Source organism: Grammomys surdaster, unplaced genomic scaffold, assembly GCF_004785775.1.
Source record: "Grammomys surdaster isolate TR1022 unplaced genomic scaffold, NIH_TR_1.0 136, whole genome shotgun sequence".
In the NCBI taxonomy this organism is placed as follows: Eukaryota; Metazoa; Chordata; class Mammalia; order Rodentia; family Muridae; genus Grammomys; species Grammomys surdaster.
The window spans coordinates 10,602,987-10,626,864 of NW_021604594.1; the positions used below are offsets into that span (position 1 = coordinate 10,602,987).

Here is a 23,878-nt window from a genome sequence, read left to right on the forward strand (position 1 = left end):
CCCTCTCCCTCTCCCTCTCCCTCTCCCTCTCCCTCTCCCTTTCCCTCTCCCTCTCCAGCTCATGTGCTCGCTCCCTCCCTCCCCCCCTCTGTATGTGTGTGTGTGTGTGTGTGTGAGAGAGAGAGACAGACAGACAGACAGACAGACAAGGTTTCTGTATGTATCCTGTGTAGCTCTGGCTGTCCTGGAACTCACTCTATATCCAGCTCAGAGATTCAGCAGCCTGTACCTCCTGAGCGCTGGGATTAAAGGCATGTACCACCACTGCCTTTTTGAGACAAGATCTTTCACTATACCTGGTACTCACTGATTCAACTAGCCTGACTAACCAGCAAGTCCCAGAGTCTCTCCTGCCTGTCTCCACTTCTTCAATTTTAGCCTTTTTTTTTTTCATAAGTTCTCAAGATCTCTTCAGGTTTGTACAGAAAGCACTTTACCAACTGTGACATCTCTCAAAGTAAAGCTTTGAACGTAAAATTGTTCTTTTCATATCATAATAGTTAGTCTCTAATGAAAATAATAGCTATTTCTGTGTGGTAGTTCTCAAACACTAGTAACCTATATTGATAGTGTTCAGTGGGGATGGGGGCCAGATCTGGAGGGTTAATACATTTAGAAATGCCCTTTGGGAGATAGGATGTTAAAACACACTGAAGACTTAATTTCTTTAATTTTTCTTAATCCAAAGGTTTTTAAACTTACTTAGCTTTTAAGCAAAGAGTACAAAAATAAAAGTCCTAATTACCTAAAAAGTTGTAATTGTAGTAACAAGTTAATCTAGGAAGTGTTTTATGGGTTGCAGAATCACTTGGACAAAAAGTTGATTTTCCAATGGCTGTGTAAACGTATTTGCTTTGGAATTATTAAAGCTTATTTTCATGCTTGTTGCCAGCCAATCCAGAAACATCAAGTTGAAGTTGCATAGTTTGTCATTCATACCTTTTTGAACATGTACATGCCAACTACAAATGTGTTAGGGAAATGAAGTATGGTGATTTTTGTATGTAAGCCATTTACTGTTTATGTAGTTCCTAAAAATGGAAGAAAAATAACAGTGTAATGAAGGCAGTCTGGTTTGCAGAATCTCTCCAGACATGGTAAATTAATGATAGACATTGTTTGATATATGAAGATGCATAAGTTGATCTATATGTTTTCTTCTTGAATCTTGAGAAATCAGAGAAATTGCATAAGTGGACAGTTTCTCTAATTTTGACTCTCCAAATTAAGGGGAAACTGAAATACACATTCATTTAAAAAGTAAACTATTGGGCAGTGGTGGTGGATGCCTTTAATCCCATTACTCAGGAGGGAGAGGCAGGTGGATTTCTGAGTTTGAGGCCAGCCTGGTCTACAGAGCATTCAGGACAGCCAGTATCACATAGAGAAACTCTGTCTTGTAAGACCCCCCACACCCCCCGCCCGCCGCCAATAGTAAAACATTTTAAAGCAAGTATGAAAAAGGGGGGGTATAACACTTGATAATTTTTATATACACTTACTTGAATTTTAAGCTTTTTGCTGTGCAAATTAAGGATATGTTTAGAAGTATTTTCCATAAAATTTATTCCCCGAGGACAAGGGACTATGTCTAAATCATTGTATTCTGGAGATGGCTTATTTGATCCCTAGGACCTATATCAGCTGGCTCACAACTGCTTGTAACTACAGCTTTAGGAGGATAAACTGCCTCTGACCTCCAAGGACACCTACACTGCTATGCACACACACAGATAATACACTTACTTAAAAATAATAAAAATAGGTTTTGTTTTGTTTTTGTTTTTTGTTTTTTTGTTTTTTAATTTAAGCAAGGTATTGTAGTACACTCCTATAATCCCAGTACTTGGGAGGCAGGAAGATCAGGCATCAAAAAAAAGCTACAGGAAACCCTGTGTAACTTTAGTCTTTTCCACGATTCACATAAGTTCCCTGTAATAATGACTCTTAACTGAATATGAAATTAAAAAGTTTGAATTACATGCCTTCCAGGTTGGGCATCATTTTTAAAAAACATAAATCTTTTTTACCTTCTGACCACTTAGTTCCTAAGAGCAACAACTCCAAGACTAATTATTTATTGAATTCTAGGCCATAAGCTTTGGCTCATTCCCTACTAGCTCTTAACTTACTTAACCATTTAAACTATTTCTGTGTCTACCACTTGGTTAACTTCCTCCTCATCTTTCTGCGTCTCTCTCAGCACCTCTCTGAGTTCATCTACCTGCTGGCTACATACATCTCCTCGATCAGACTCCTCTCAAATCTCCCACAGCTCTCATGGAATCTCTTTTTTTATCTTTTACTATTTCCCAGAATCCTCTCTCTCCTTACCAGTGTCTTACCTCCTATTTCCTGCCTCAGCTCATTGGCCATCGGCTTTCGTATTGACAAGTGATGCTTATAAGAGATTCTCTCTACAACAGGTCAAAGAAAAAAAGTGAGTCATTCCTTGGGGTTCATGCCTTTAATCTCAGCACTCAGGAGGCACAGGCAAGTAGATCTTTTAGTTCAAAGCCTGCCTGTTTTATGTAGCAAGTTCTAGGCCAGTCAGGACTGTATAAATGGAACTCTGTATCAAAGAAAACAATGTTTGTGTGTTTATGTATATTCAATTTTTTACAAGGACGAATAAATGTTTCCTTTAAAGGTAGACTTACAGTACTTTAGTCTTTTTGAGGGTCACGTGTGATCTCTGTCACATATTCCTTGACAACTCCTCCATCCCCAGCCATTTGAAATTGGGAAATACTTTCTTAGTTTGTCCTAGGGTCCATAGTTTATAAGCTTGGAGAGAGGTAAGAAAGGACGAGAATAAAATTTGGGCTTTCTTTGAATGTTTTTTAAATTTATTTTTACTTTATGTGTAATGATGTGTTGCCTGCATGTATGTCTGTGTGAGAGGGTTGGATCCTGGAGTTCCAGGCAGTTGTAAGCTGCTATGTGGGTGCTGGGATTGAACCCAGGTCCTCTAGAAGAGCGGTCAATGCTCTTAACCACTGAGCCATCTTTCCATCACCTTTTTTTGTGGTTTTAAAGACCCTCAGCATTTGATTATTCTGGCTCATGTTGTTTCACTTAATCTGAAATCCCATATATCAGCCATCTAAAGGTCTTAGATCTCGTGTATTATTATTATTATTATTATTATTATTATTATTATTGCTGTGTGTGATGTATGTGTATACATGAGCACACATGTTCATAGGATGAATACACATAGGCCACCACCTCATGTGAAGATCAGAGGACAACTTCAGTTGTTGGTCCTTGCCTTTTACTTTGTTTAAAATAAAAGTTCACCCCCCCCACCCCACCCCACAAACTGGGAATGCAAGGCTAGTTTGTCCATGAGCTTCTAAAGGGTCTTTCTTTCTACCTCCTGTCTCACTATAAGATCATTAGGGTTACAGATGGGTAATACTATCTTGCCTGGCTTATATCTATTCTGTGGATTCAAACTCAAATCTTCATGTTTACACAGCCAGCACTTTGCCCACTTAGGCATCTGTTTTATTTTGGCTCAATATGTTACCTCCTCTGTGTGAAATACCATAACTAACTAGCTTGTATTTTCCTTTGAGAAAACTCAGTCATGCATCACTTCCTTTGGTAGTGTTCCCAGACTATCTCCAGAACTGGCTAGGTACTTTGGTAATGGAAACATCGTCAGAAAAATTGTTTAAAAATAAATTTAAGAAGACTACTAAATCTGGAACACATGGTCCGAGATCCAAATAATAAGTAAAGCCTGTGGCTATGAGTGTGACTCAGTTATAGAGCACTTGCTTAGCATGTACAGGTTCCTGGGTTTAGTCCTGATTAACTCACAGGCACATGTACATTCACTCCATAATCTATAGTCAAGAGAATTTGGGGCTCATATCTTAAATAAATATATCATACCTATATTATTCGATAAAATATAGCTGTTGAAAATGATGGATCTAAGATAGGCAACGTGACTTCCCTATAATTCTAGGATGTGGAAGGCAGAGTAAGAGAATTGTTCAAAGTTCAAGGCCATGGTCTACAGAGCAAGTTTTCAGGCTAGGCAGAGGTAGATAGTATCTCAAAAATAAAGAAAAGAAAATGCCATTTAATATTTAGCACCATTACTATTGCATACTATGGCAAAATTTAGGGAATTACATTTTAAAGCTAAAAACTATGATTTTAAAAGTCATATATTTTCATATATTGACAAGATTGAAATGTATGCTGTTGTGGACTCATGATAGCAGTTGCCTCTGGATGTTGAAATGTTGATATTCTAGGTGACTCTTGCATGCCCCCTCCACACATATTTGCTCCAGTGGGAATAAATTTAAATTCTCTAAGTTCAACAGGTGCAATTTAATTTAGTATGTATTTTCAGAAGGAACATGTGATCTTCAGAAAAACCAATTAGGATGTGAACTTTTAAGTGTTTGGTTTGCTCTTTTTGAATGATATATATATGTATATGTATGATAATTTCAATTTTTTTATTCTCAAAGTAGTTTATATTATTTAGATTTTCATGGTCTGGTAAGGGGCTTTAATTTTAGCTTGCATTTGTGGATATTTAGCTTTAATCATTATTTTATGTTCATGAATGAATACATTTCAATAGTTCAGTGGTAGGGTTGGTTAATGTATCATAGCTCTCAATCTATGGTATACTGAACCATTGAACAAGGAGTAAGAGTATGAGACCTTACTCAACCTATACCACAGTTTTTGGATGGTTTTGTTTCGATACTGTTTTGAAACAAGTCTTACACTGTTTTCCAGATTGACTTTAAATTCAAGATGTTCTTTCTACATAATCCACAATAGCTAGCTTTATACCAATATCTACATAAGTCAAATGAGAATAAAGTGATGCTTCATTTTTTTACATATAGAATGACTTAGAAATATATCAATGGAAAAATGTTAATGAGTTCTTTGATATTATATTGCTTTATATATTTTAGTAGGTATAAATTTGTGTAAAGTATTTTCTAAGTTATCTCTGGTCTGGAGAATTAGAGTCTCAGTAACAAAAATGAGGGATTGGAAGCCTGAAGTAATACCACTTTATCATCAAAACCATCTATTCTACATCTTGTTTTTGTTTTAAAGAAAAAAGGCAGTGACTTCTATTTGAGTGCTTATGGTAAACAAATCATTGAACTCTTTTTTTACTTTACTCTTGAAAGTATTTTGTAGCTGTCCCCTTATATCAAACCATACTATGATTAAGGTAAAGCTTGGACTTTGAAAACAGTCTGTTCATTCTTCAATGTAAGGTTTGTAAGACTACTGTCTTTTTCACATAACACTTGGTTAACATTAAAAAACCTTAAACATAGTTCTTTGCTACTTGGTGGTGGTTAATGACTGACCTACACCACAAGTACCAGGTATTTGTGTGTAGTACTGAAGCATTAGAATGCAACTATCTATAATTTCCTTAGGAATGAGAATACTATATTTTGGATTCTTCATAAGTTTGAACTTCAAGTCATGCACTTCAGAAGCCATTTATAAGCTCCCTTGGCAGCTTCTGTTATATAAAGTTATTTCCAACCTTGCTGTGAAAACATGATGAACCCAGATTTAGAGGTTTGAGATTCACTTAGATTATCAAAAGAGATAGCACATAGAATCTCTTAGAGGAAATGTTAGCATTTTTATCTGTAGATGCTTGAACTATAGTATTTATAGCAATCTCTACTAGGTGTTACATAATAACAATAATAAAAGAAAATTGTATTCATGTCAGTTGGCTAGGAAAGTAGCTGTGTAGGTAAGAAATTTGTTTGGAGGAAAACAGTGGCACTGGAGGTACTAAGGATCAGTGCCTTAAGAAACATCTTTAGAACTGTCAGTTTGCCTGTTTATGGTTAATATTTACATGTTCTTGTATTTTACTGAGTGAGGCATTGCCTTAGGTAGTAGCTAACCCACAGATAACTGCCTTGCCCTGGCCTGAGCTTACATTTTGTTTGTAATGACAGAAGCATAATGAGTTGTTCTTTGGATTATTCTAGTGTTCTTCTTCTCTTCGTAGACCCTGTTGTGCAGTTGGATATGAGTAGAGAAATATAACCATATCAGCTTTACCTGGAGTAGGGAAGGCAGTTTCTTCTTCCTGTCTCCTAAAGTAGGGTAGTCTTTGCTCCAGTACTCAACATTATGTACCCAATTGTACATTTCTGCATGTGAGTTATCTCCTTTTTTTTGAGCAAAACATTGAATACACATAAATTATGAAAAATATAAGTCTTCTTTTACATCACTGATTTATTTGACATGAGAATACTGTTTACTGTCTTTGACAGAAGACGGAAGAGGAAGATTTGGGATGGGAGATAGCTCAGTCAGTAAAGTAACCTCTAGTAAAAGCAGGAGCACACTTCTGACCCTAGCACTGGGGATCAGGTGGGCATAGAGAAGGGTTGATCCCTAAAGTTCATGGCCAGCCAACCTAGCCCAGTGAATGAGTTCTGAGCTCAGTTCCAAGTTCAGAGACAGGACCTATTTAAAAAAAAAAAAAAAAAAAAAAGACATGCAAAGTGTATATACATCGACATTCATGTATGTCTGCATGCACATGTTGCATACATGGAAAGAGTTGGCAGATTTTTCAACTTTTTATTCAAATTCTCTGCTATGTTGTATCCTGACTGCAGTCTCCTTTCCCTTCTCTCCTCCAGACAGGGTTTCTCTTTATAGTTTCTGGCTGTCCTGGAACTTCTTTGTAGACCAGGCTGTTCTAGAACTCAGAGATCCACCTACCTCTGCCTCCCCAAGTGCTGGGATTAAAGGTGTGTGTCACCTTGCCTGACTCAAGAGTTGTAGATTTTAGTAAATAGGCCATTTACTGCTAGTTTCAATATGATTTGCTAACATTTAATAAGTGGTAACATTAGAGAAGAGAAAAATTTATAGAGATCATTTATTTATATTCATGAATAAATTAATTTTGATGAATTCTGCTGAGAACCTGATCACAGGTCAATTTTTTTTTTTAATTAAAAGATTTCTAAGTAGAAATTTTGAAATATAGAGAGACAGAATTTCTCTTTTCTTTGTTTTGTAACAAAGAATTTCTGTGTAACCCAGGGATGGTTACAACCTTCCTGCTTCAGCCTCCCTTATGATAATTTTAGGCACATACCACTAAGCCTGGCTTAGGGCTGGTTTTTCTTCAGACTTCAAAAGTACTTTAAAAAAAAAAATACTGTTTTAATGACTGCTGGCTAGCCATGCCCTAAGGACTAAATTAAATACTTCTTTAACTCTTTGATGGAGACAGATGGATTAATACATCTAATTAATTCATTTGTGTGAGTGTCTACATTTCAAAAGTACTATATGGTTATAAAGATTCTTGATTTTTTTATTAAGTTATGTTGATTTCATTTGATTGAGTGCTTTCATTTGCAAAAAGCAATGCACTTCAAGAAGTGCTTCAGGGCTCTTTGTAACAGTATGAAACCATTTTTGTTTTTCAGTGTCTTTGCCATGAAACAGAGGACATGATAAACTGTTGGACTTAATGAAATTCAAGTTACATGTGAATTCTGCCAGGTAGGTGCATGATATAATAGTATTTTGCACCATGTTTAATATTATGTTATGAAACTTATTTTTCATTAATTGAATTTACCAGATATCTATTTGAATCTTTTTTCCCTAAATCTGAAGCCTCTTAGTAGTTTTCAATTGGTACTTGTTTCTAAATTATCAAGTTAAGAGCATTAAAATTACTGATGTAATAGCACAGGTTTATATTCCCATTACATAGATATGACCACCACAAGATCAGGGTCTGTGCTACATAGCAATACCTTGTCTCAAAAAACAAAAAGTCATCCAAATACATGTTTTATAGTTTTCTTATAGTTTTAATGTCTTCTAAAGTGAGTTCTTGATGATATAAGATGTGAGGAAGTGTTCAAATAGCAACTTTTTAAAAACTCCAATATACTTGGGCTACAGAGATGGCTCAGCAGTTAAGAGCACTGACTGTTCTTCCAGAGGTCCTTAGTTCAAAGGACCAAATAAATAGTGTCTCATAACCATCTGTAATGGAATTGGATGCCCTCTTCTGGTGCGTTTGAAGACAGCTATAGGTCTGAAGATGAGCCACAGCGTATTCATAAACATAAAACAAATAAATCTTTTTAAAAAATGCTGTATACTCAAGTCCTCTTGGTTCAGCTTCCTAGGTACTAGGATCATGAGGTCATACCAGTGCTCTGCTTTTAAAAATGTTACAAGTTGTTGAAAGGATTCACTTGGATCTTTAAGTGGAAATTCTGAAACAGGAAAGTAATCTTGATCCAGATATATAATTTTATAGTTGAATTAGGATCAAAATTGTTTGTTAATAAGTCACTTAAGCTTAAAAAGTCCCTTTCTCAGTGTATACAGGCAGACCATTCTGTCTTAGAGGTGCTAATTCCTGAAATTGAAGGAAAAAAAAACTTTTTCCAATTACAAAGTTATAAATACCAGTTTGTCCATCCAAGCCACTGGCTCAAGTATCACAGGAGGGCCTGTGGGACGTGGGAGAGGAGGATGGTGCTCTTCAGGTGGAAACTCTTAGAGCCTATGTGTGTGTGTGTGTTCTGTTTTCCCCAGCTTTACTGCTTGTGGCAGGTTCAGTTAACAACAGCACAAATTCTACTGGATCAATTTAAAGATTGAATGACTTCACAAGCTCTGGTCTCAGGAAATTAATTTTCATATTGAGGACACATTTTTAGGTTAACTGATATCCAAAGGTACTGTCTTGAGTCATGAGATCCATCAATTTTAGTTTTGTCCAGACCTGCATCTAGAATTGTAAGGTCTTTTTAAGCATGTTAGATGTATGTGAAGAAGTTTATTTAAATGTAAACTTCATACCATACTGTCAGTTTTTGTCTTAGTAAAAATAGAATTTTTTTAAAAAAGTCTCCTCCCTCTGCTATTCCTCCTTCCCCATGAATTTACTTGTTGAAAAGAGTGGGTAGTGTCTTTATTTCAATTTTGTTGTTTACCCAATGTGTTTTTGTCAGTTTGATCTAAACACTGTAAATGTCCCATCATCTTTCTCCCAATCTTGTGGTAGTGTTTTGAGACAGGGTCTCACTATGTAGTTCTAGCTTGCTTTCTTTGAATTCTCTCCCTCTACTTAGTGATTTTTAAATAAGTGGTTCTTTGATAGTATATAACCTTCTCAGATTTAAAAGTTTTTTTAAGAAACTTTTGGTGTTAGAGAGATGACTCAGCAGTTGAGTATTTGCTGTTCTTATAGAGGATCCATGTTTTGTTTCCTGCATCTAGATGACCACTCACAACTGCCTGTAACTCCAGAGGATTTGGTGTTCTCTTTCGGTCTCTGTAGGCATTACACACAAACAGTATACATACATGCAGGCAAAAGACTCACAATTAATGAAGTAAAAATAAGTTTTTTTTGGAGGAGGGGGAGATTTATAAAAAGAAAAATTTGCCTACATCAAAATCATGAAGATTGCTACCATATTGTTCTAACTCTTATCTCTGTGACTTGATTTGATTTGTGTGATATGAGATGATTGTGTGATATGAGATGGTAGAATTTATGGGTTTTGTTTTTTTCTTGATTGAACATAGCTTTAAAGACTCTCAAAGAGGGCTGGAGAGATGGCTCAGTGGTTAAGAGCACTGACTGCACTTCCAGAGGTCCTGAGTTCAAATCCCAGCAACCACATGGTGGCTCACAACCATCTGTAATGAGATCTGATGCCCTCTTCTGGTGTGTCTGAAGACAGCTACAGTGTATTCAAATATAGTAAATAAATAAATCTTTAAAAAAAAAAAAAAAAAGACTCTCAAAGAATGTAGAAAAATGAAGCCCATATAAAACACGTCCTTAATTTATTTGGCTATAGCCGGGCAGTGGTTGCGCATGCCTTTAATCCCAGCACTTGGGAGGCAGAGGCAGGTGGATTTCTGAGTTCGAGGCCATCCTGGTCTACAGAGTGAGTTCCAGGACAGCCAGGGCTATACAGAGAAACCCTGTCTCGAAAAAAAAAAAAAATTGGCTATAGTCTGTTTTCTGTAACTACTAATATCCCTGTAGAGTATGTTTTTGGAAGCATTTATCTAGAAGATTAGCCAGAGTTGTAAAGGTATATTCTACAACTACTAGTGAAGTCAGATAATTTTGGTATAAAATTGTAAAACCAAATTTGGAAAAGATCGTTTCTTCTACTGAAATGTAGTTAAGAGTGAAATCTTTGCGCAAGTCAAGTAATCTTATGTGTATATCTATTTCTGGACTCAATTCTTTACTATTGCTTTATATGTTTGCTATTTGACTGATAACTACCCTATCTTAATTATTGCTTTTTATAAGTGGATCTTGATATAATAATATTCTATTTTTATAAACTCTAAAGCTTGATTATTGTCATTTAGGATTAGCTTGCCTATTCTTGGGTCTTTGTCCTTTATAAATAATAAAATCAAATCTCCCCCTCCTCCCATTCAAAACCTGCTGAGATTTTTGTTATGACTGACCTTGATCTGAAAGATACTACTTGGAGCAGAACTACCGTCTCACTGACCCTTATAGTGTGCTAATATGGTATAGCATACATTTATCTAGAATATTATCTTCTTTAGTTACTTGTGGAAATATATTTTTGGTCTAGGGTTTGAGTTTTTTGTTATCAGATGTATAGTTTATGATTTTCATTAGATTTATTTTTAAGTATTTGACCTAGTATAACAATGACATTGGGTAGTTAGACAACAGGGATATAATGGAGTAAATGGGAAAGCCAAAATTTTAAAGTAAGGAAGTGAATTAACCTCTTTGGAAAACTGATTAAAAACAAAGAAAAAAACTGAGAATATTACAAAGTTAAAGAGGAGATCTCTGTGGATCTAATGGACATGGAAAAAAGTGAGAGAATGTTATTAATGGTTAGGCCAATATATTTGACAGCGTAAATGGAAAAATTCCTGGAAAATAAATCTAATATGAATGTTCTAATTTGTATCTATTTAAAGATACTGGATTTATGACTTAAAACCTTCCCACAGAGAAAACTGCAGGCTCATAGCTTCACTGGTGAGTTCTTTCAAATATTTAAGGAAGAATTAATACACTTTTCCCACATAAAGATTTATTATTTATGTATATGACTGTATCTCCCTCCCCCCACACCGCGTGCACGTGTGTGTGTGTGTGTGTGTGTGTGTGTGTGTGTCTGTGTGTCTGTGTGTGTCTGTGTACACCACATGCATGCTTGGTGTGCCTGCAGAAGCCAGAAGAGGGCACCAGACTCCCTTGGACTGGAATTACAGATGCTTGTGAGTTTGTGGGGCTAGGAATTGAACCTGGGTCCTCTGGGAGAACAGTAAGTGCTCTTAACCACTGAGCCAACTCTCTAGCCCTAATACCAGCCTTTACACAGATTCTTTTAGAAAATAAAAAAGAATTAACATGTCCTAACTTTAATTATAAAACTACCACAAAATAACATAATATTTCTGATGAACATGACTGTAAAACAAATTCCAAACAAAATATTAGCAAATAAAATCAGGCTATTTATATCTCCAAGATGGGATTGTTCCAGACATTCTACTTGGTTTATCAGAGAGAATAATTCAGTGTGATTGACCACATTAAAAATAAATAAATTTGAAGGGGGGGCAACAGGAGAGGTTAGATGAGAGTTAAGGACGGGGTGATGTAAACGCAGTATTTATGTTCCAAATCTCAAAAGAATCAAATTAAAAATAAACATAGGATCAGGCATAGTGTTAATCCTGGCACTTGGGTGGCAGGCAGATTGCATGAGTTCCAGGCCAGTGTGGTCTACGTTGTGATACTCTATCTCAGAAAAAAGAAAGAAAAGAAAAAGAAAAAAAATATATACACTTAAAAAAATAAGTAAATAAAGGAAGCTGTCAACATCAGGCACTCAAAGCTGGCTGGTCTGGTCTACATGAGACCTTGATTAAAACAAAAACCAACAACAATACTTCCTAGAACAGTAGATATTGAGGGGCAGAGAGTATTTTTCTTTTCATGATATTTTTATTGCTTATTTGAGACTTATATACATCATGAACCCAGATTACACTTAGTCTTCCCAGGTCCACTCCTCACATTTGTGGACCCCCTCCCCCTCAAAAAAAAGGAAAAGTCTCCAATTTGTGTTACCTGTATACTCATTGGAGCTTGGTGAAACTCCTGATGATCAGCTCCCTAAAACTGAGTCCTTCCGCAGCTGTGGAGAGCTACTCTTCAGCACCCTTATCACATTTTTAAAGAATTCTCTTCCATGGCTTTCTTCCTAGGCTGTTACTTTGGTAGGCAGGGTGGTAGGATAAGATACAGACCTTCTATGTCTCTCTCAACTAAGAGTCTGCAGTCATCAGTATCACAGCAAAAGTAGCTTCCTTGCCCTTTACAGTCAGCAGGAACGTGGATCATGGACTTCTGTATCATGTCTGGTGAGGGAAACTAACTTTGTTTTATTTATTTTTTATTGATCCTTTATTCACATCATGCACCCCAATCCCACTCATCTCCATCCTTTTGTATCTATCTTTTCTCCTTATAACATCCCCCAAAAGAAAAACAAATAAACAAAATAAAATGTAAAAAAAATCTTGTTCTAGAAGCTGCGGTCACAATGTGTCATACACTATACCCTTTTATCCACACTTTTTTTTTAAATTTTTTTATTTTTTATTTTTTTATTGGATGTTTTATTTACATTTCATGTTATCCCCTTACCTCATCCCCCACCCTCCCAGGAACCCCCTATCCCCTCACCCCTCCTTCTCTGCGGATGTAACCCCTACCTACCCCCCCACTCCCACCTCCCCACTCTCAAAATTCCCATCCCCTGGGGTGCCCAGCCTTCATGAGGTCAAGGTTCTCTTCTTCCACCTATGCCCAGCAGGGCCCTCCACTCTTACGTATTCAGCTGAAGCCCTGGATCCCTCCCTAAGTGCTCCTAGGCTGGTGGTTTAGACCCTGGGAGCTGTGGTTGGTTGGTATTGTTGCTCTCCTCATGGGGCCACAAACTCTTTCAGCTCCAATGGTCTTTAACTCCTCCATTGGGAACCCCATGATCAGTTCAATGGCTAGTTGTGAGCATCTGCCTCTGAATATGTCAGACCCTTTAAGACCTCTGAGGAGACATCCATATCAGGCTCTTATCAGCATGCACTTCCTGACTTCCACATCAGTATCTACCTTTGGTGACTGCACATGGGATGGATACTCAGGTGGAAAGGTCTTCAAATGGCCCCTCCTTCAGTTTCTGTCCCTCACTTTGTCTCCATATTTGCTCCCTTGAGTATTTTGTTGCTCCTTCTAAGAAGGACAGAATCACCCCCACTTGGTCTTCCTTCGTCATGAGCTTCATGTGGCCTGTGAGTTGCATCTTGGGCACTTTACGGTTCTGGGCTACTATCCAATAATCAGTGAGTGAATACCATGTGTGTTCTTTTGTGATTGGCTTACTTCACTCAGGATGATAATTTCTAGTTCCATCCATTTACCTAGGAACCTCTCGAATTCATTGTTTTTAATAGCTGAGTAATACTCCATTGTGTAAATATACCACATTTTTTGAATCCATTCCTCAGTTGAAGGACATCTGGGTTCTTTCCAGCTCCTGGCTATTATAAATAAGGCTGCTATGAACATAGTTGAGCATATGTCCTTATTATATGTTTGAGCATCTTCTGGGTTATCCACACATCTTTACTTGCAAATTTTCATTGCAATGAGTCATTGATCTGGTTCCAGGCCTCTGGCTTCTGCTACACTATCAATACTGGATTTTCACTAGAACTCCTCTCAGATATCCCGTTGTTGCCTGTGTCATGGAGAACCTACAGGTTTGGATCTGCAACGCTGGCCCTTTCACATGCTGCAGCAGTTCATAAATGGGGAAGATGCCTAGAGTAGGCCAACCCTGAATCTGAGCCTAAGTGATAGTTGAGTTGGTCAGCCCACCACCTCTCCTGCTACCTACCACCAATGTACACACACCACCAGGGGGAGCTCTCCAGCACTGTCCCAGCTCACTCACCCCCATGCCACCAGAACCACTTCAACTATACTGCCCAGACAACGTGCTGGGCCCTCCCTCCTGAATGCTACAGCTGGCAAGTGGTGGGGCTAGCTCTCTGGAGTGCCACAGCCAGTGAGGGGCTGCAGCCCAAACCAGGGATGTCTGCATAGTCTTTAGTGGTAATATGAGCCACAAACATGGATACAGACCCCTGATGCTGCCTGGCCACAGACCAGACATTGCCCTCAGCAGTAGCAGAATGAACTGGAACTTCATTGCCCTCAGGTAGTAGGGCAGGCTACTCACAACAGACTGTTCCTCTTTACCCTCTTGTTCTACCTCTCTTCATAATGCTCAAACTGTTCTGCTTGTCGTTCCCATCTGCCTACCATGTACTTGTACATGTAGTAGCTTGGCTGTGACTTGGCAGCAGGTGGGCCTCTGGGTTTCCTGTGCCCAAATGTGCTTGTTGTATAGCAAAGGAAACTGTCTTACTTAACAGTGTGTATCTAAAAAATCTGGCAAATCTACTGCTTTTCTGAGAGTGATGTGTTTGTTTTTAAAAAATAAACTGTACTATCAATTTCTATAAAGTTGTTGAAGAACATATATGGGTCCCAAATGTCCTTTCTGAAGTCTGCAGTAAAAGCTACTGTCAAAATAAATACTAATTTGTTATTAGCCCTTTTTTGCTTTCATTCTTTAAGAACATACAAGTATGAGTTTCTCCATAAGCTGCCTGGATATGAGTCACAGCAGGTTGAATATAAGAAGCAAATATGAAAATCCAACCATATTATTCTGTTGAGCCAGTCATTAAATTTGTAAAAAAAAAAAAAAAAAATAACTTTTTTTCACCTCACTATATCTCTAGCCCTGGTTTGTAAAAATTTTAAGAAGCTCAAAAGGATATGTTACTGATATACAAATATAGAAATGTTCCAAACTTAGTTGTGACCAAACAATACAGATTATATAAGTCAAGAAGTTGACATAGTACAGTAGGACGATTTGTCTGTTACTTGATGAATCAACCCCCACATGGGAGTTTTGAATGGCCTCTTTCATGGTGATGATAAGACTCTAACTTAGGATGATCTGAGTAGTAGTGTTTGAAGACCAAGAAATTCTACATGACCATGCAGAGGGTATAAGACTTGTGACCTAACCTTGTATTATTTCCACAGCACTGTTAGTTGAAATAATTATAAACCCACCTCGAGTCAAGGGAAGAAACATAAACTCTTATTATGAGAAGCACTCCAAAGAATTTGCAGCCATATTTTAACAACTTAACAAAAGAAGTTTGATGGACTATAATATTTTTTATTGGATATTTTATTTACATTTCAGATGTGATCCCCTTACCTCATTTCTCCCACCCTCACCAAGTAACTCCCTATCCCAGCCCCCCTCCTGCTTCTATGAGGATGTGCCCCCACCTATCCTCCTGCTTTCACCTACCCTCCCACTCTCACCTCCCCACCCTCGAATTCTCCCACACTGGGGCATCCAGCCTTCACAGGACCAAGGACTTCCTTTCCCACCTATGCCTGACAATGCCCTCCACCCTTACATATACAGCTGGAGCCATGGATCCCTCCCTATGTTCCCAGGCTGGTGGTTTAGACCCTGGGAACTCTGGTTGGTTGGTATTGTTGCTCTCCTCATGGGGCTGCAAACCCTTCAGCTCCTTCAGTCCTCTAACTGAAGGTGAGTTTCCTGTATGCAGCAGAATTCTGGGTCCTGTTTACGTATCCATTCTGTTAATCTATGTCTTTTTATTGGGGACTTGAGTCCATTGATGTTAAGAGATATTAAGGAAAAATGATTGTTGCTTCCTGTTATTTTTATTATTAGAGGTGGAATTATGTTTGTGTAGCTATCTTCTTTTGGGGTTGTTAGAAGATGACTTTCTTGCTTTTTCTAGGTTGTAGTTTACCTCCTTGTGCTGGATTTGTAGAAAGATATTGTGTAAATTTGGTTTTGTCATGGAATATCTTGGTTTCTTTATCTATAGTGATTGAGAGTTTCGCTGGGTATAGTAGTCTGATCTGGCATTTGTGTTCTCTTAGGGTCTGTATGATGTCAGTCCAGGCTCTTCTGGCTTTTATAGTCTCTGGTGAGAAGTCTGGTGTAATTCTTATAGGTCTGCCTTTATATGTTACTTTACTTTTTCCCCTTACTGCTTTTAGTATTTTTTCTTTGTTTTGTACATTTGATGTTTTGATTATTATGTGATGGGACGAATTTCTTTTCTGGTCTAGTCTATTTGGAGTTCTGTAGGCTTCTTGTATGTTCATGGACATCTCTTTCTTTAGATTAGGGAACTTTTCCTGTATAATTTTGTTGAAGATATTTACTTACTGGCCCTTTAAGTTGGAAATCTTCACTTTCATCTATACCTATTATCCTTAGGTTTGGTCTTCTCATTTTGTCCTGGATTTCCTGGATGTTTTGGGTTAGGAGCTTTTTGCATTTTGCATTTTCTTTGACAGTTGTATCAATGTTTTTTCCATGGTATCTTCTGCACATGAGATTCTCTCTTCTATCTTTTGTATTCTGTTGGTGATGCTTGTGTCTATGACTCCTGATCTCTTTCCTAGGTTTTCTAAATTCAGGGTAGTCTCCCTTTGAGATTTCTTTATAGATCCTGGATGGTTCTGTTTAATTCCTTCACCTTTTTGGTTGTTTTCTTGCAATTCTTTAAGGGATTTTTTTGTGTTTCCTCTTTAGGGTCTTCTACCTGCTTACCTGTGTTCTCCTGTATTTCTTTAAGGGAGTTATTTATGTCCTTCTTAAAGTCTTCTATCATCATCATGAGAAGTGATTTTAATTCTGAATCCTGCTTTTCCGGTGTGATGGGGTGGCTAGGACTTGCTATGGTGGGAGAACTGGGTTCTGATGATGCCAAGTAACTGGTTTCTGTTGCTTATGTTCTTGTGCTTCCTTTCCCTAGCTGGTTAACTTTAGTGCTACCTGCACTCACTATCTCTAACTGGAGCCTGTCTTTCCAGTTATCTTGCTTGTATCAGATCTCCTCAGAGTCCAGATGTCTCTGTGATCCTGGGATCCTGAGTTCCTGAGTGGAAGAACTCCTGGGACTCAGGCTGCCTCTGGGATCCTGAAATACTGCTGCTGAGTGCAGTGGCTCCTCTAGGATGGCTCAGGATATGATGTCTTCACAGGAGCAGACCAGCTAGGTGTCTGCCCCAGCCAAAAGGACCAAGGAGGAGTGGAAGGGGAGTGGTATTCCCGAGCGGTGGGGTTTGGGTGGCTGATGGTTCTTGAGCACCCCAGGCTCCCAGTTGTAGCTCTGGGGCGTAGGGTAGTGGGAGAGGGTTCTTACCCACTGTTCTGAGTGCAGTGGCTCCTTTGGGATGGCTCAGGATACAGTGTCTCTACAGTAGAAGACCAGATAGGTGTCTGCCCCAGCCAAAAGGACCAAGGAGGGGTGGAAGGGGAGTGGTGAGTGGTATTCTGGAGGGGCAGGGTTGGGGTGGCTGATGGGTCCTGAGCACCCCAGGCTCTCATATAGCTCCACTGCTCTGAGTGCAGCGGCATCCTCTAGGATGGCTCAAGATATGGTGTCTTCACAGGAGCAGTGAACTAAAATATTTACATTGAGTTGTTTACTATTTAAAACCATAATTAATAAAACAATACTTGTTTGACCATAGCCTTTTTATTGCTGAAGAGAAAGTCTTTTCAGTATGAGGGCAAGTCATTAAATGACAGTTGCTTTATGACCCTCATTTCATGCTCCCTGCCTGGCTAAGACATAATCCTTAGACCATCAATATTTACCTCTTTTTTTTCTTTCAGTTTTTGATATTCCTACAAGATAGTTTTCTTTTGCTTTTTCTTTTCTCCTCCTCCCCTGAACCCCCAACAGAGTTTCTACATGTAGCCTTGGCTGTCCTTTAACTTGCTTAGGGATCCACTGCCTCTGCCTCCCAAGTGCTGGGATTATGTGTACACTGACATACCTGACAAGATATATTTTCTTAATTTTCTTGTAGTTTAACTGTGATATGCTGAGGTCTTAATTTTTGTCACTCATTTTGCTGCTGTGTCTTTGAGCTTCCAGACTAATTTAAAAAATAAAATAAAACTCAGCTGTTATTAAATAGAGTATTTTTTTCTGTTATTTTCTTATTTTTTTATTTATTTAATGGAAGTAAGTTCTCACTCATAGTCTAGGCAGGCCCAAATTTACTAGGTAGCCCATGTTGGCCTTGAAGATACTGCCAGTTCTGCTATCCTAGCTTCCTAGATACAGGTGTAGAATATAATTTGAAATCTGAGATTGTGATAACTCCAGCACTTCTTTTATTATCCAGGATCCTTTTAGATATCCTGGATCTTTTGTGTTCCCATATAATTGAAGATATTTTTTTTTTCAGTTTCTTTGAAGAATTTTGTTGGCATTTCTATAGCTATTGCATTGAAACTATAGATAGCTTTTGGTAGGATAGCTATTACCAGTTATATTCTACCAATATTCTACCAATCTATGCATGACATGGGAGATCTTTCCATTATTTAAAATCTTCAGTTTCTTTTACATTTTTATTATATAGGTCTTTTGCTTGCTTGGTTAGACTTAATCTCAAGATAATTTTATTTTAGTTTTTGAGGCTATTTTTCAAGGTATTGTGTTTCCCTAATTTCTTTCTCAGTCTGTCAGTTGTATATTAGAAGGCTACTGATTTCTGTGTTTTAATTTTATATACTACTATTCTGCTGCATGTATTTATCAGCTGTAAAATTTCCTGGTGGGAGTTTTTAGGGCATTCTGCATATATATTTATGTTCTGTATATGTGTGTATATTCTGCATATATATATATATATATATATATATATATATATATATAATTCAACTTTTTTTCCCTATTTGTATCTCTCTTGATGACCTTCAGTTATTTGCTCTAGCTAAGACTTAAGTACTGTATTGAATAAGTATAGAGAGATGAACATCCTTGTCTTGTTCCTGACTTTAGTAGACATGCTTTATGTTTTAATCCATTTAGATTGATATGGCTGTGCACCTGTTTGAAATGGTCCATTTATTATGTTGAAGTATATCCTTTGTATTCCTAGTCTCTCCAGGACTTTTGTTATGAGAAGATGTTGTAGTTTTCAAAGGCCTTCAAAGGCCTTTCTGCATCTAATGATAATTATGTGGTTTTGTCTTTCAGTCTGTTTATGTGGTGGATTATGTTTATCAGTTTACATATGTTGAACTATCCCTACATCTCTGGGATTGAGCTGACTTGATCATGTGGATACTCTTTTGATGTGTTCTTGTATTTGGTTTGCAAGTATTTTGTTGAGAATTTTTGTATCTGTATTCATAAGGGATACGGGTTTATAGTTTTCTTTTTTGTGAGATCATTGTGTGGTTTTGGTATCAGTGGTAATAGTGGCCTCATAAAAAGAATTAGGAAGTGTTCTTTAGTTTCTATATTGTGGAATAATTTGAGGAGTGTTGGTGTTAGTTTTTTGATGATCTGGTAGAATTCTATGCTGAATCCATCTGGCCTTGGGCTTTGTTGTTGTTGTTGTTGTTGTTGTTAGACTTTACTGTTTCTGCTTCACTAGGGGTAATGGGTCTATTTAAATGATTATTTGATCTTTAACTTAGGCAGGTCATATACATCAAGAAATCCATCCAGTTCTTTTACGTTTTTCCAGATTGCTAGGCTGAGATCTTTTAACCATGTCCTATGATTCTCTGAGTTTCTTTGCTGTCTGTTGTGACGTCCCCCTTTCGTCTCTAATTTTATTAATTTATGACTTCCTCTCTCTTTTAGTTAAATGGCTAAACGTTGGCTCAGTCTCTATGCAAATGTTAAACTATTTTATATGAAGTACTTGAACATCTGCAGGTTATCTGTCTGCAAGAGATACTGGGAAAGACCCTCACAGCTTAGCTTCTCTGCTGGGAGAAGAGGTACATAGAGGCCAGAATATAGTTTTAGATCATATTATCCTTTTGAGAGTTTTCTATAGTACTTTGCTGACATGAAAAAGTAAGCAGAATTTGTTTATAATTAATTGGTGTTTTAGAAGGATATTCAGACAAGACATATTTACCCAAAAGATTAAAAAAAAATACTTGGCAAGAATTTTAAAATAGATCTTGCTTTATGACTTCCACAACTCTGTAGTCTGACCTTTGGAAGGCTGCCTACTGTGTGAAATTTGTTCTTTTTGAATGACTTACACTGTTGCACAAAAAAGAGCCTGATGGAGTGTCTTAATCCTTTTCTATAGCACAGATTTTTGCATATTGCAAGTATCTACTCTTATAGTAAAGTGGAAGATTGTTGACCCACCCTGTAGCCCATGAAGTTAAGTCTCTGCAAATCAAAGGATATTTCAAAAACCTGTGTGGGGAGCCAAGAGGACCCCAGACATTTGCGCTCAAGAGTGATGCAAACAAAGCATCTTTCATTTTTATTATTAAATCAAGAAAAGCATGAGTTGACTGTTAGCTTAATCAAAAACAACTGCAGTGAGGGAATACACCTGGTGTTAGGTTTTACCATCTTTGGTCACATGAAGAAGCCAAGAATATTCTTCCCAGGGCTTTGCCTTTTCCAGACATAATGTGAGTGTTCCCTCCAGGGCATTCCTTCCATGGAGTTCATGCTTTCATGTACTTTGAATCATCATAGTTTCTGCAGTTCTTTCTAGAAAGACACCTTGTGGGGAGAATATTCTGCACTCTGCCCCATCTGTAGTTCACAATAAGTTCCCAGCTTTCTTACATGGGCTCCCACAGAAGACAGGGTTAAAAATGTCAGCAGAAATGTTTGGTGGAAATCGAATCTTTAGATTTATATTTGAAATTGTTCTTCATTCAGAAACACACCATAAAACACTTCATTCTTGGTTTATGCTTTGTTACAGATAAAACAAGGACCTGTGGAATATGAGTGATGACAAACCCTTTCTATGCACTGCCCCTGGGTGTGGCCAGGTAACATATCCATTACTTAGAATAATCTTGTACGTTTCTTTTCATTAAATCATTGCTAGAATATATTGTCATTAAGATTTTACTACTGTGATTTTCTTTAAGATTAGCGTTAAGATAAAAGCAAAACAAAAACATTTAGAAATTCTTTAATAATCTATTCTAGTTCTAGAAAAGACAGTGTGGTATTATGGAAGTAGATTATCTTATAATAACAGTCATAAACTATAGACAAAAACCAAGGATTTAAGTATATTATTTGATCTATATTCATTGAAAATTAATGTTAAACTATCTAGTTGGAAATCAAAAATGTATTACTAAATTTAGAAATTACTTGTTATTTTAACTTATAAAACTAGCTAATACATACCTCAGACATATCACTAATCTATTAATGTTCTGAAGTCTAACATCTTTAACGCACGTGTAGAAGCATTTTCAGGAGATACTTTAATTTTTAATAGTCATTAAATTATTACTCTAATACTATTACCACTATCATAATCTTTTAACTACAGGCACTAAAAAAGAACCTATTTTTAGATTTATTTTTTGTACATATGTAATGTCGCTGTCATGCCAGGAGAGAGCATCATATCCCATTACAGATAGTTCTGAGCCACTATGTGGTTGTTGGGAATTGAACTCAGGACCTCTGGAATCGCTGCCAGTGAGTCAGTCCTCTTAACCACCTAGCTGTCTCTCCAGCCTGAAAAATGGATTTTTAATGTGAAGTAAACTTACAGACATGTAAATACAGTGTAAGTCAGAGCTATTAAAGTAATTCATTGGTTTTCATTTATTTTTAGTTGGTATTTTAAATTAAAATATAGTCAACGTATAGTAAACTGCACTATAAGTCACAGTTTGGTGCTTTTGGGTTTTTGTTGTTTTACAGTTATTGATTTTGTTCACGTGTATGCATTATGTGTGCGTTTGTGTATGTTTGTTTGTGCACATGCCACTTAAGCTGTGTAGAGATCAGAGAACAACTTGCAGGAGTTGGTTCCCTCTTTTCATACCTGATGGGTTTTGTGGGCATCAAGCTCAGGTCATTAGGCATAGAAGTACCTTTACCTGCTGAGGTATATCACCTTACCCAGTGTTATAATTTATCATATACACATATACTTATAGAACTGTTACTCCAGTCATGATAGTCAACATAACTCATTACTCCGAAAGTTTCCTTGTACCCATGTGTAAGTTCTCTCACCTTTGTCAACTACTGATCTACCTTCTGTTGCTGTAAATTTGTTTGTACTCTCTGGACTGTATAAAAGTGGATGCATAGATGATGTAAATTTTTCTGGATTCTTTTATAACAAAATATAAGATTTCTCAATTGTATCTATCTACTTTCTATGAGTATTAACTAGTACTACAGATTAGTTACTGGCAAATTTATAAAGGAAATGCTGATTATATAACAGGGATATTGTGATTTAATTGGACACCCCCCCCCCCAGAAATTTATGTATTGAAAACTTAACCTCTAAAGTAATATGTTAATGTACTTGGAGCCAGAGCCTTTGTGAAGTGCTTAGGATCCCACAACTTTAGACCTCACAACTTCCAGAGTAGTGAACTAAATAAGCCTCTTTTCTTTATTTGGATACATTTATTCCACAAGTTGATCCAGCATCTGGTGTATGTTCAAATTTAGTTATCACAGGTAAATGAGTGAAATTTACATACAAGTCTTTATGTGTATGAATGCTGTGGTTTCTTTTGGATTACTACCCAGAGTGTAATGGTGAAATCATGTGATATGTCCCTCCATATCATTTTAGGAAATTACAAATTGCTTTCTATAATAGATGGGCCATGTTTTGTTTACTTCAGTAATTTATAAGATGTTTATGCCATATTCTTGTTAACTTTTAGAGGTTTTTTTTTTTTTTTTTTTTAAAGATTTATTTATTTCATTTATGGGTACACTGTAGCTGTCTTCAGACACACCAGAAGAGGGCATACAATCTCATTACGGATGGTTGTGAGCCACCATGTGGTTGCTGGGATTTGAACTCAGGACCTCTGGAAGAGCAGTCAGTGCTCTTAACCACTGAGCCATCTCTCCAGCCCATAGAGTTTTTATTCTTTTAAATTTGACTCCTCTTTTTGTACATAGGTTGGTATCTTATTGTACTTTCTCATTTCTTCGATGACTAGTGAAAAAATAAGTACTTTTTAAATATGTATTTATCAGCCATTTGTATACCTTTATTGTTCTGTGAAGGTGAAATCTTTCATCAACTCTTTTGTCTGTTTTTAAAAATTGAGTTGTCAGAGGGTTCGGAATACAGCTCAGTGGTGAAGTGCTTACCACATGTGAAGTTCATTAGTCCCTAGTACCATAAGAAAGGGTGATAGTGAGACTGGATTTTATTTTTATTTAATTTTTATGTTATGTGTATAGATGTTTTGTCTTGAATGTAAGTCTGCACCATGTTCATACCTAGTGCTTGCAGAGGCAGGAAGAAGATGTCAGATTCCCCAGGAACTGTGGTTACAGATGATTAGTCACCATGAGGGTGCTGGGAGCAAAACCTGGATTCTCTAGAAGAGCATCGAGTGTTATTAAATCACCGAGAGGGGTTTTTTTTGCCCCTTATTTTACTTTTTATTAAATCATTATTATAGGAGGTACATGTGTCATGTACATGTGTGGAAGTTAGAACATAAGGACTTGGTGTCTCTACCTGTATGTGCTTTCTGGGGATGGAATTCATTTCATAGCAAATTTCTTTATATACATTGAGCTATCTTTATCTCTCCTGCCCAGATGCCATTTAAAGTAGCTTGGTGAGGAAATGTGTTTCTGGTAATGAGAC

At 37.1% G+C, this 23,878-nt stretch overlaps 1 protein-coding gene across 3 annotated transcripts in view; it reads left to right on the forward strand.

Moving 5' to 3' along the window:
* Atf2 (activating transcription factor 2) overlaps nt 1-23,878 on the forward strand; it is an 83,010-nt gene that overhangs the window by 12,382 nt on the left and 46,750 nt on the right. For 2 of the 3 annotated variants that reach the window (XM_028762905.1, XM_028762906.1), the window contains exons 3-5: nt 7,488-7,563; nt 11,023-11,083; nt 20,975-21,044. In XM_028762905.1, coding sequence (XP_028618738.1) covers nt 20,997-21,044 — 48 coding nt within the window. In that variant the 5' untranslated portion in view covers nt 7,488-7,563; nt 11,023-11,083; nt 20,975-20,996. The remainder of the gene's footprint in view (nt 1-7,487; nt 7,564-11,022; nt 11,084-20,974; nt 21,045-23,878) is intronic. The other variant, XM_028762907.1, reaches the window with a different exon arrangement.